This window comes from Chlorocebus sabaeus, chromosome 11 (assembly GCF_047675955.1).
Source record: "Chlorocebus sabaeus isolate Y175 chromosome 11, mChlSab1.0.hap1, whole genome shotgun sequence".
Classification (NCBI taxonomy): Eukaryota; Metazoa; Chordata; class Mammalia; order Primates; family Cercopithecidae; genus Chlorocebus; species Chlorocebus sabaeus.
Genome location: NC_132914.1, coordinates 19,114,225 through 19,126,785, shown reverse-complemented (window position 1 = coordinate 19,126,785; position 12,561 = coordinate 19,114,225). Strand labels below are relative to the sequence as shown.

At 32.8% G+C, this 12,561-nt stretch overlaps 1 protein-coding gene across 1 annotated transcript in view; it reads right to left on the bottom strand.

Annotated features, from left to right (window-relative positions):
* Window positions 1-12,561, bottom strand: part of PIK3C2G (phosphatidylinositol-4-phosphate 3-kinase catalytic subunit type 2 gamma) — a 383,353-nt gene that overhangs the window by 315,404 nt on the left and 55,388 nt on the right. The window contains 2 exon segments of the mRNA XM_007967793.3: window positions 4,915-5,110; window positions 8,395-8,428. Of these exon segments, the coding sequence (XP_007965984.3) occupies window positions 4,915-5,110; window positions 8,395-8,428 (230 nt within the window).

The window sequence follows — 12,561 nt, the reverse complement described above, 5'->3', positions numbered from 1 at the left end:
CATAGTTTACATTGCACTAAGTATTATATGCGATCTATAGATGATTTAAAGTATACAGGATGATTTGCATGTGCTGTATACAAATACTGTGCCATTTTATGTAAGGAGCTTCAGCATCTGTGACATTTGTTATCTCCAGGGGTCCTGGCACGAATCCCTTGCAGATAACAAGGGCCAACTGTAATGCAGGTAAAGTATTTTTCCCAGTGCAAAACTCATAGAATGTGCTCAGTTAATAGTAAGTACTATGATGAGGATGAATCAGAGGATCTAGGACTTGTTTGTTCTTCTTCTACCAGAATGCTGGTAGAAGATTTTTCTTCCTCTTTATTATCCTTGATTTTTATAAGCTGAACAAAACAAAGCAAAATGGCATAGAGGAAATGGTGGCATGATTGCCACATTAATTTTTAATCTGTTATTTCTAATTTATGAATGTGAGGCTATATTTTTCACCTTAAGGATAGCTTTGACCACATTCCATATGTTTTATTATATATTTTTATTACCTTTAAGTTACAATGTTTTCTAAACTCCTTGATTAATAAAATTAAAAGTACATACTTAAATTTATAAATATATTTATCTTTTGTTACTGTTTTCTAAATTGCATCTCAGAAAGTGGATGAGATCTTTATTATATAGGTTATTTGAAATTTGCCCACTATTTAACATTTGGTCACTTAAAATAAATATTCTATATGTGCTTGAGAAGAATTTGTATTTCCCAATTATTTTCTGTAAATACAATATATATTTATTGGGTCAAGCTTGTTAATTATATTGGCTCACTCCTGTGTTCTTCCTAATTTCTCATTAATGTATTAATTCCTGAGAGAGGAATATTGGTATCCTCCACTATCGTATTAGCCCCATCAAACTCTCTTTGGATTTCTGTCAATGTTATTACTTTGTTACATCTTTCTGGTGAATTGAATATTTCAATACCATGTCAGGACTTTATATTTAATGATGCTCTAGGTTCACAGTCCATTATGTTGGTCTATATGCCAATGTTTGGTTGCTATATGCATCAGTATTTATATTGAAAGATTGTGCCTGTTTCCCACACATTCCTTAATGTGCTAATATGATAAACCAAGTTTATAAATTAGACTTAAGTGACACGAATGGAAGACATAAACTGCACACATGTACCTTTTAATGGCAAAGGTTATGGGACAAGAAACCTCTATATGCCATTCGAATCTTCCCCATAAAAAGGGCATCCTCTTGATGAGAAAGAATTTCAGCTTGCCCCTGTGCACACAGTATCCCATAATTGAAAGCACTGTCAATCATTTTTGCATAGATATGCTTTATTACATAATATGGATTACTGTACATATTATGCTTTTTTGCATAATTATTTTTGCATTCTATTTATCAAGTAATGATACCATACTTTATGAGTGACTTAAGGGATTTTTAAAAATAATGTTTATTGACTTTTTAATGATCTCATATAACAATATGATTCTGCTGCACTCTTATTAATCATTACTAAAAATCATTTTAACAATTGTCTAGTAAACCACTCTTACACTGCCACTAATTGCTCTGGACTCACTTTCACTGATGCTGGCCCTCTTGACCTCAGGCACTTAGCTTTGTACCTCTATTGTAATATTTTCTTGGCTTCCTTGGAATATCTCCTGGTCTACCTTCCTTTATGGCCATTGCTTCTTTATAGTTTTCAGCTCAGCTTATATTTTTGCCCTCAGTAATAACCATGACATGGACTAAATATTCCTGCTCTCAAGACTTATGTAACAATCTCACACACCAAGTATGACTCACTTCTCTATTCAAGGGATTTTATTCAGACATTTTTAACAAATCTTTGTCGAGTGCCTATTGCATGCCAGGACATGTTTTGGGTACTAGAGTTTTAAAAACCATAGTCTTACATACAAATGTGCATGGTCACACGGACATTGTAAAAGGTGATTTGGGGGAGAACTAATAATATGCTATTATTAAGATAATGAGCATCATGAAATATATACACAAAACGATAAATTTATCTCATCTTTGAGTGAGATAAAGGCACTTTCGATCTGTAGAGAGGATAAAGTTAAGTAATTAAATTTCTATTCTCTATAATGAGAAATTTAGAATAAATATGAATGAGTTCTTAATCAGTGTAATGAATCAAGGAAAGAATTTGTTTAATCAAATTATTCTAAGTAAGATACATTCTCATTTGTCTTTGATAGCTTGAGTGGGGTGTTCCCTGAAGGCATCTGTGGAGTAGATGATAATCAGTTTCAAATACTTAGATTTGATGGTGAATGTTTCACTATTTTTTATTGTAGAGTCTTGTACCTTAAGTTTGTACTTTAACAAATTAGTTTCAGTTGCTGACATTAATTACGGTCATTTTGACTAAAGCCATCTAGAAAGCTATCACTTTGTTATTTTACCCCCTCAGTTTGTCAGTGCGTATGCTTTTGGATACCTCTGGCCTAGTTTCTTCCCAGGTGTCTTGCCTCCCAGAAAGCCCCCAATGATTCTGCCTCCTGGTATGTGAACCCTTGTATCACGCTTTCCCACAGGGTACAATATGGCAGAAGTAGTGGTATACCACTTCCAATACTAGATTATAAAGATTGTCCCTTCTGTCTCTGGAGTTCCCTTGCTCATGGACTCTCTCTCATTCCTTGGATCATCTGCTCTGGGAGAAGCCAACTCTATGGCCTGAGGACATTTGTTGAAAACTGAGTAGCAAGAAATTGAGGGTCCCACACCTACACACCATGGGGAATTGAGGTCTTCCACTAACCACATCAATACCACCTTAGAAGTAGATTCTTCAGCCCCAGTGAGCTTGAGATGACTGTGGTCTCAGTCAACAGTGTGACTGCAACTCATGGGAAACCTTAAGCCAGATCCACCCAGCAAAACTGCTTCCCAGATTCTTGAGCCTCAGAATGTGAACTCATCAAAGTTTGTTGTGCTAAACTGCTAAGTTTTGGGGTAATTTGTTATGTATTAATAGATAACTTACGTGCTAGGTCCCTAAGAAAATCTACAATAAAGATATAATTTGTCATGAGATAAGACATCGTACCGGAGCCTCTTCCCAAAGAATTTTGACTGGTCTATGGATTCCTTAAGAGAGGAATAGCTTCATATTTTCCCCTGTGTCCAGCCCTTTATAGTTTGTTCTAGTAATGAATGGCTGGGATGATTTTCTTTTCTTCATCAGAGCCCTAAGTTACTTATTGATTATAGGAACATTTGCAGAAAAGCATTATTTTATATTTATAATTATATGTACATACGTACACATCTACCTGCATATAACAATATTAAAAAATGTTCTATTTTTACTCACACATAGGTACTATATAGAGACAGAAAAAGGAGAGTTAGTTAGATCATTCATACACAAACACACACACATGCATCAATGCACACTTTTTTATATTCCTATGCATTTTACATTTGTACACATATGTATATTTACACACATATGTATTTATTTTACATTTTGCATTTACACACCTATGTATATATTTATATATATATTTATCCTTGTCTATCTACATATAGACACACATGTATAAATGCAAGCCCTATACATATAGCTTTATCTGTATTTATCTGGCTATAGAAATTTTCCATGGGAATTCAAACTAAGGAGTATTTATTGTTGGTTAGAAAATTAAAAGAAAACATTAATTAGAGTAATAATGTATTTTACTATACATCAGCCCTTTAAAAATTTTCATAAAATTAAAAAAGGAAAAAGAATAGAAATATTACTTCATGGATTCCAAACAAATATGTGCGTAGATAGTGTTTTTTTGTATACACACGTAAAATTTCCTCTTTAATTTACTCTATGAAGATTTATACAGTTTATTTTTAAAAAATACAGATCAAGATAAAAATTGAATCTTCTTTTGCTTTTTTTTTTTGAGACAGAGTCTCACTCTGTCCCCCAGGCTGGAGTGCAGTGGTACTATCTCGGCTCACTGCACACTGCAACCTCTACTTCCTGGTTTCAAGTGATTCTACTGCCTCAGCCTCCGGAGTAGCTGGGATTACAGGTGTGTGCCACCATGCCCCACTAATTTTTTGTATTTTTAGTACAGACAGGGTTTCACCATGTTGTCCAGTCTGATTTTGAACTTCTGACCTCAAGTGATTTGCCCGCCTTGGCCTCCCAAAGTGGTAGGATTACAGGCGTGAGCCACTGTTTCCGGCCAAAAATTGAATCTTTACTGAAATTATTTATTTCAGTTTTTCCTTGAGATGCTAAATGCAGTAAGTATAATAACTCCATTACCAAATTACTATCTTATCAACTTTAATTAATTATCTCTATATTACTGTAATTATGTTATTGAAGAAAATACTACATAGTAGAGTCAACTTAAAATCTGGTGATATTCCATGCATAATTGTCATTCATTTCTATTGAAACGCAAATAATTCTTGGCTAATTCTCATTTTATCAAGGTACAGTTCTTGCAAAATACCACTGAAACCTGATGAGGATCAGAGTGATTTTTTTTCTATTTTTGAAGACTCTCCATCTCTCTGTATGTATATGTGTTTTTGTCTTACTATGTTTTCTTAACTGGCATTAGCCATTTAAACCCAAACATGAAAAAGAAAATTTTAGAGCAGCCACTAAATAGAATGAGTATTTTCTATTTCCACAATGATATATTGGTAACGGCAATTGTTTAAATATGGAAAATGAAAGAAGAAAGAAAATTAAATATTTATTTTGAATCTAAACATGTAAAATGTGATTTTAAGAATATGGATAAACCTATGCTGATTAATTGCAAAATTTTATGACATTTTTGCTTCTGCATGTAAGAATATGACAAATTGCATTCTACTTAGAAGCTATGTGAAAATGAACCCTTTTGTGAAAAACTCACCACCACTCACCTGTGCACCCAGGTTTCTGGAATGTTGTGTGCGGCATACACTGTGAAGCTGAGGTGGGAAGGAAGCCCGGGATTTAGATAGGAAATGCATCTGGGTACATTTACAGGCTGAAAATCTGCATAAAAGCTGTTACAATAGACATTGATGAGCTGGTAGATGGATGTGGATAGTTCAGTTGTTACCTTCTCTATCAAGCCTAGAAAGGAAGAGGTAGAGATCAAGTCACTAACAAGGGCCATATTTATCATAGGCCATCAATTACAGCTTTGAAATGTCTTATAATACAATTTAAATAAATTTAATTAAAGTGAGCCTTTACCAACTGAAGACAATTAACTATCTGTTCTTCTGAATGCAACCTGGCTTAGTTGCTAGTAGATTATTTATCAATAAGCTTTCTGATCTTCAGCTGCAGAAATCTTCGAAGCATGGCCTTTTCATCACAATTTGGAATATTAAAAATTATTAATTTGACATTCTGATCAACTGTAATTTGCAATTTTTTTTTCAGATTTGTGATTGTTTAAAATTAATTTTCAGACAAGGAATTTTTTTCTACATGACTTATAAGTACATCAAACAAATTCTATCTAAAGAATTAATCACAATAAATTTGATGATGCTATCATGTTTACCATTAACTGAACACTAATCATATACAATGCACTGATATAAAAACAGAATGAAAATAGTACATGGCTAGGATTTAAAACCAGCTTGAAATGAAAGATTTATGATGTTTACTGTATCTCTTCAAAATCAAAGCCTTTCTTGAGTTTTGCCATTAGTTATTTAAAAGGAGTCACTGGTTATTCCTAAAAGTGATTTGTCATGAAAGAAGAAAAATCACTAGGTATAGGTGCTAATAGTTTTTCTGGCAGCTAAGTAGATATTGAGAACAAGTAAACACATCATCAGAAATTGTGTTTTGTTTTGTTTTTTAATCTGCTGTGATATGAATCCATGTGCTGTTAGTCAATAAAGTTGTTTATTCAAACACATGCAATTATTTATAAGTTGTTTTTAAAACATGCAATTCCCTATATAGTAGTTCAGTCTTAACAGTACTTTTGCTTTCCACAGTTTGTTACCCAAAGTAAACTTAAGTAAAAAAAAAATTAAGTGAAAATTCCAGAAATACACAATTTATAAGTTAAAAAAACACGAATTGCCTTTTGTTTCTAATCGTTTGGAAACGAAAATAGTACAGAGCTAGATATTTCCTTTGATAATCTACAGTATTCCAGCACACAGGCAGTTGGATACTTCAGGAAAGTGGCCAGTTTGACATGGAGCTTCTTCCTACATCCTGTCTGTGCCTCAGTAGCTCTGTCTATAATTAAATATTTTTGTTGTTGTTTAACATATGCTGTTCTTCACTTAGTTATTCATAAATTTGTACAAAATATATAAGGTAGATTAACTTTCCTTATTTGTTATATTTCTTAAATTGTGCCCTCTGTTGAAACTGCCTGGGGGGACAAGCAGAGGAAAAAGAAAACCTGTAATTAAAATTCTCTGAGAAGTCGGCAGTAGCAATTAATGAAGCGGAAGAGTAAAGCAGTGTAAAAATAGTCTTAAAAGAGGCCACATCAAACTCTGGAGGCCAACGAACAGAGATTCTCCTGAACAGCAGAAAGCAGAGAATTATAAATGTATAGAAACATCTTGTTTCTCTGTCTCCAAATTGTACTCTTGGTAGCCTGAAGCAGGAAACATAAACTTCTTTTCAAGAATTCCCAACATTGTGCAAATGAACACACATCTAAAACAAATCATAAATTTATTAATGTAAGCGCTAGCATATATTTTGGGGGAAACTTAGTCATTTGGTTACTCACTCAAACTCTACTTTTTGCTTTTTGTGCAGAAACATGGTTCTTGGATATAATTTGCTACTTTAAGTTTGCGTAGAGATGTATGCTTATGCATTATGTTTTACTTCCTGAACTCTGGATGAAGACTACATTTCAAATAACATCATGAAATCGTATTAAGCACCCAAGACACAGGGCTTGGTACTGAAATACGGTGGGAAAAGAGTTTATTGCACCTAATTTTACTCTGGAAAAGAGTTACAGTGCCATGAAATAAAGAGGCAAGGACAATCTATGTGCAATTTAGACTCAATTAAAATCTGTCATGATTTATTATAGGATATAAGTCTCCAGGAACATTTCTGTACAGTTTTGTGGGATCTCATATTCTAGTCCCCGGAGGAATATAGGGGAGGAGACCTCATTACAACATTCCTGATAGAAAAGGAGAATCAGTTTCATACAGACACACCTCCAGCTTGATCACTTCGTGTTCGACCGCTTAGATTCTGCTAGTAATACTGTCAGGGAGTGTCCATTCCTTCCTTCCCTCTATTGTGTTCTAGAGTTTTATGAACACCTAGAATAGGGGTTTTTGTACTTGCACAAGTTTCTTTATACCTCTGCCACCCTATTTTCCTTTTTGATGTGAGATGGGGGAGTTCCTCAAACATAATTGAATGTCTTCTTTTGAGTGGTAGGAATTAGAGTTGAGAGGATATACTTTTGTACATGACTACTGAAACAGTTAAGGGTGTGGAGGACAGGTGAGGTTTTCATTTGCCTTCCAGTGGATTTTTCTGAATCCAAGTGTGTTAGTTGAACATCTGAGGGGCAGACAGTTTTCTTGCAGATACTCAGAGTATTCCTGTGCCAAATACCATCTACAACCAAGAATGATCCTGACCAGACCCTGCACATTAAATCCTATTATATTGTTTATGCCTGTTAGGATAACAAGATCAAAGAGTTTAATCTAGAATCACAGACTCTGAAAGTAGAATCTTTGATTCAAAATCAGTTGAGATTTGAGTTGGGAGAGTTGAAATTCAAAACCAGTTCTGCCTGATTCCAAAAGTCAGACTCTGCTCTATCCCACGCAATCTCACACCTACTGTTTTCTATAGAGGCAAAGTCCTCCCATGGCTTGTAATTTTATAGACTCAGGGCCTCTGTAAACACTAATTATTCCAGAACCAAATCCTCCTACCTGTTACATTAGCTTGGTCTTTCATATAGAGCTGGAATTTAAATTTGAAGTGGGTGACCTTGCAGACAGACATCTACCACTTTTCTAATTTTTCTTACATCAAAATATAATTAGGTAAATGGTAAAATTCTCAATGTCTTGGAATGGTTATAAGATATTTTCAGCATTTTAATATTTATAGATCTTTTTTGTAGACTTTTCTCATTATTTTAAAAATATCAGGCTAAAAGTTTACAGAGTGTGGATTTTTATTCCCTTGCAGAATAAACACTTCCATTAATAAAAAGGATTTTAGAAAAGCATCTTTCTCCTCATGAGGCTGTGTGTGTGTGTGCGTGTGTGTGTGTGTGTTTTGTGTTACCACAGTATTTGGATAAAAAAATTATTTTGGATTCTGTAACTTATTTTTTTCTTTTATTTATTTCAAAATACTTGAGTACATGTATGTTTTACCTTTTGCTGAAGTCTCTGAACTTTGATAAAAGTTCTGAAAGAAATGTAAAATTATACTTGTTATTCACACAACAAATTCACAAAATAATCAAAAGGTAACGTCCAAAATCTAAACATTATAATTTCTTTGTCATGATACGACAACAAAATATTTCTTGGCATCATATATCAATTTGCTTATTAAACAGAATAAATTTAAATTGTATGATGAAATAAAAACTTTCTAAATATTGTAATAAGCAATGTAGGTAATTTTTTAAAAGAGAAATTACCACGATAGATTGTCTAAGCTCAATCCCCCTTATATAACAGTGACTAATCTTTTGAGAAAAGTGCATGTCTAATTCTCTCTGTATGCCGTGTCCAGCTCTTATTCTTAGCAGTTATTCAACAAGCTTTGGACACCACCTAAAAGAAGACTGAATTGAGGTGGACAAAATCAGTATAGATTCAGTAAATAGTTTTCTTTCTTTTTTCCTTTTTAGGAAAATTTTAAAACTCTGATAGTCAAACACTTGAAAAAATAAAATATATTGAGTCATATCTTAAATAAAAAATACAATCTGAAATCCTGTTTTTTTGTTTCCATTTTCATTATTCTTTAGGTTCATGTCCATTAGTGTGGTGGCCTTCCTTATTTACTTATTTTTATCCTTGTTAGAAACCTAGAATTACTTTGGTGGCTTAGGATTTGCTGGTTGCAACTGAACTATCATGAAAACTGTATAAGATGATTTATAAACATCCTAAAAAATGGTTTCAGCTCAAAAGGAAATACAATTATTAATAAGATCCATTTTAATTGCCATTAAAATGTTTTAAATGTATAAACTCAAAATTTTAAAAAAGGTGAAAATAAAAAAATAAAATTTCAAGTCTTGCATTTAAGGAAATACAATTAGTTAAAAACTAGATTTCTCAAACAAATAAATTAGAGAATAATTGTTTTTCTATAACAAAAAATTTGTTAGAGTATTCTTTTAGAGAGAGAACATTTCGATCATGTTTAAAATGTCATTACATTTATATGTAACTTTTTAATTAGAAGCATCATTCGCATGAACCTTTTCAGAAGCACTTCTATTAGGTAAAATATTTAATCGGAGTATAGTATCAGTTGCTAGTCTTAACAACTACATATGATATTTCCACCCTATCCATGTGGGTGAGATTATTAAAAATGTTAGTCTGATTTAACTAGAATTCAATTTATTCAGAAATATAGACTTGTATTAGAAAATCGCCATGACATCCACCTACACCATGATGTGAAAGACCATATTTTCACTTTGTGGTTCGCCTATTATGGAATCATTTAATGGAAATTAAATTATGTGAGTTCTGGAATATAATTTGAAGGATGCAAATTGTTTCCAGTGCTGGGTCAGAGAATAAAATAGAGTACAAGTATGTTTGTCATATAATTCTTCATCTTGCCAAAGCTTACATTTAATAAACTCCTAATGACTTCCCTGTATGGCAGGAAATAGTCCTTTGTATGTTGACCAAAAATGCAGCCAAGAAAAAGAAAAGCTTCTCAAATTTCAGTTTGTTGGCAGAAGGCCTGTATTTGTCATTTCTTCAGTCTTAACTTCATGGTGGGTGGATAGACTGCTTTGGCATTGTTAACTGTAGCTGGTTACTGCACAAATTCTGTAAAATGTACTTAATATGTGTGCCAAGATTCTTATATAGGTGGGCTCACAATTAAAATGGGATGGAAAAAGAGATGAACAAAAGTATGAATGCAACTGATGTAGAATAAATGAGCTTTCAACAGTCTGCTCAAAATAAGTAGGATCCAGTTTTTACAGAATATTGAACTATTTTATCTATTGACATATATTAAATAAAACTCCTGATTGTTAACTCCTTTCTTAATTTCTCTGCATGAAAATCATTGTAGTCTTATCAAAATATAGGATAAATATTTAGATATTATGAGTTTAAAAGTTTCAAAGAAAAATCACACAAAATTTTGTGTTTATACTAGTACATAAGGAAAGTGAAATGTGAAGGTGAGTTTTTCTTGAGTATTATAATTGTTTATGGCTTACGAAATACCCAATTCCTTTGTGAAGAATTCTTTTAACTTCAAATATTAAGTTTGATATTTCTGAAAAATTGTCATTTTTGTTCTTTTAGGGAGTTTCAGAAAATGAGTGTTTTGAAGATAAAACTTTTTATAACCAGCAATACTTTAACATCATTCGAAATGCTTCATCCTAAGACTATATTTTCCTCATTGTTTGATCAGTTGTTTGTCCACCAATTCACCAAGAGCTGGACATAAAAGTAGAAGAATAATCAAATAGTCTTCACAGATGGGAAGACGTGTCCACATCCACACATCTGGTCTCTTCCTCTGGCAATGGTTCATATTTGTCAGGAGGCTGGCTGTAACCAATGGCCATGAGATGACAGGGGCCAACCTTCCTGGTGCTTGTGTGAATTAAAGCCTTCGTATAGGCCTTGTGGGAAAGATTCTCCAGAACTAGCACCAGCACCATCCTTAATACCTCCAGTAACAACAACGATCTCATTTAAGCTACACTATCATCAGGGCCCTTTACTAACATTATTTCCCATACTTAGAAGAACCCTGAAAATTCTGTTTTATTTTTCTGTTTTAAACATGAGGAAAATTAAAACTCCAAAAAGTGAATTAATTTTCCACAGGATGTTTATATAGAAACTGGTAGATCTTATATCCACTTCATATTTGCATTATCTTATCTCATGTATTTTATCAGCTTTGGGAGCTTGTAATGTTTCTAAAATGTGACAATTTAAGAGAAATACCTGCCTGTTCAAAGTTAATTCTCACTACCTCGTTATACTGACCTAACATCACCAATTAGAAAGCCCCCTTTCAGCATCATGTAATTCCCAAGTTTTTAAGTTCATCAAAATAGTTATTTTCGAAACATACTGGTGAAATGCTTTTTAAGACGCTAGTACAAGCTTGTCCAACCCGCGGCCTGTGGGCCACATGCAGCCCAGGATGACATTGAATGTGGCCCAACACAAATATCACAAATATGTAAACTTCCTCAAAACATTATGAGATTTTTTTTTTAAGCCTATCAGCTATTGTTAGTGTTAGTGTATTTTATGTGTGGCCCAAGACAATTTTTGCAATGTGGCCCAGGGAAGCCAAAAGATTGAACGCCCCTGCTCCAGTACATTTTTTTTTACTCTGATGCAGAATAGAAAAATGTGATTATATTACATGTGATCAAATCAGATTGTTTTACCTTGTTGTTACTTGTAAAGGCCCTATGTCTTAATAGCTACATACAAAAACAGTTTTGGAGACTACATAGTTACTCAGTTTCCTTCTATAATTGGAAAGTAAAAGAGAAGGTGTTTACTTTTTAAGAAAAATTTAGGGAAATGAACACAAATCTGTCTTCGATATTGAATTGCTGGATTTATTGATTACATTATTTAAATTTTGATTTATTTAATGCTTTGCATTTTTAGCTTTTCAGCAATGTTTATCTTTAAAATATTTTTGTGGTATACCTCCATGAGTCATCAAAATCGTCATCGTTCATGTAAAGAATGTATTTAAATTTCTATATTCATTTTTTTACTGTCTAATCACACAAAACTTTGGATTAAATAAGATCTAGAAAGCCTATCATTAAGAAACTACTGAATTTTCATACCCACTTATCTATTTGAAACAATAAGCAGTAAGCATGATTATTTCTATGTAGTAATATGATTACATTGTAAATCAATCTTTTGAAAATTTCAAGACTGGAATATTCAAAAGTAGTAGAATCTTTCTTGTTGTCTACCATGCAGATAGAGATTATATGTATTCACTCTATCTTAGAAAGTTTCACATACACTGTGATGTGTATAGAGGCCTAGGTTCAAATCTGTATTTTGCCACTTATTAATTCTCCATACACACACACTGTAAGCGTTGAGTTTTAATAGTGAAATGAACATTAAAATACCAACTTTATGACATTGCTATGAGCATAAATTGAGATAAAATAAAAATTAAATTCAATGAGGTAATGCATATGTCAAACTATTTTACATATTACAATGGACTAGCAAATACTAGTTATTATTATCATCGTATCTTTCTGCTTTATCATCTGCTAAACTAATAATAAGATAAATGAATTTATTGTAACCAGATGT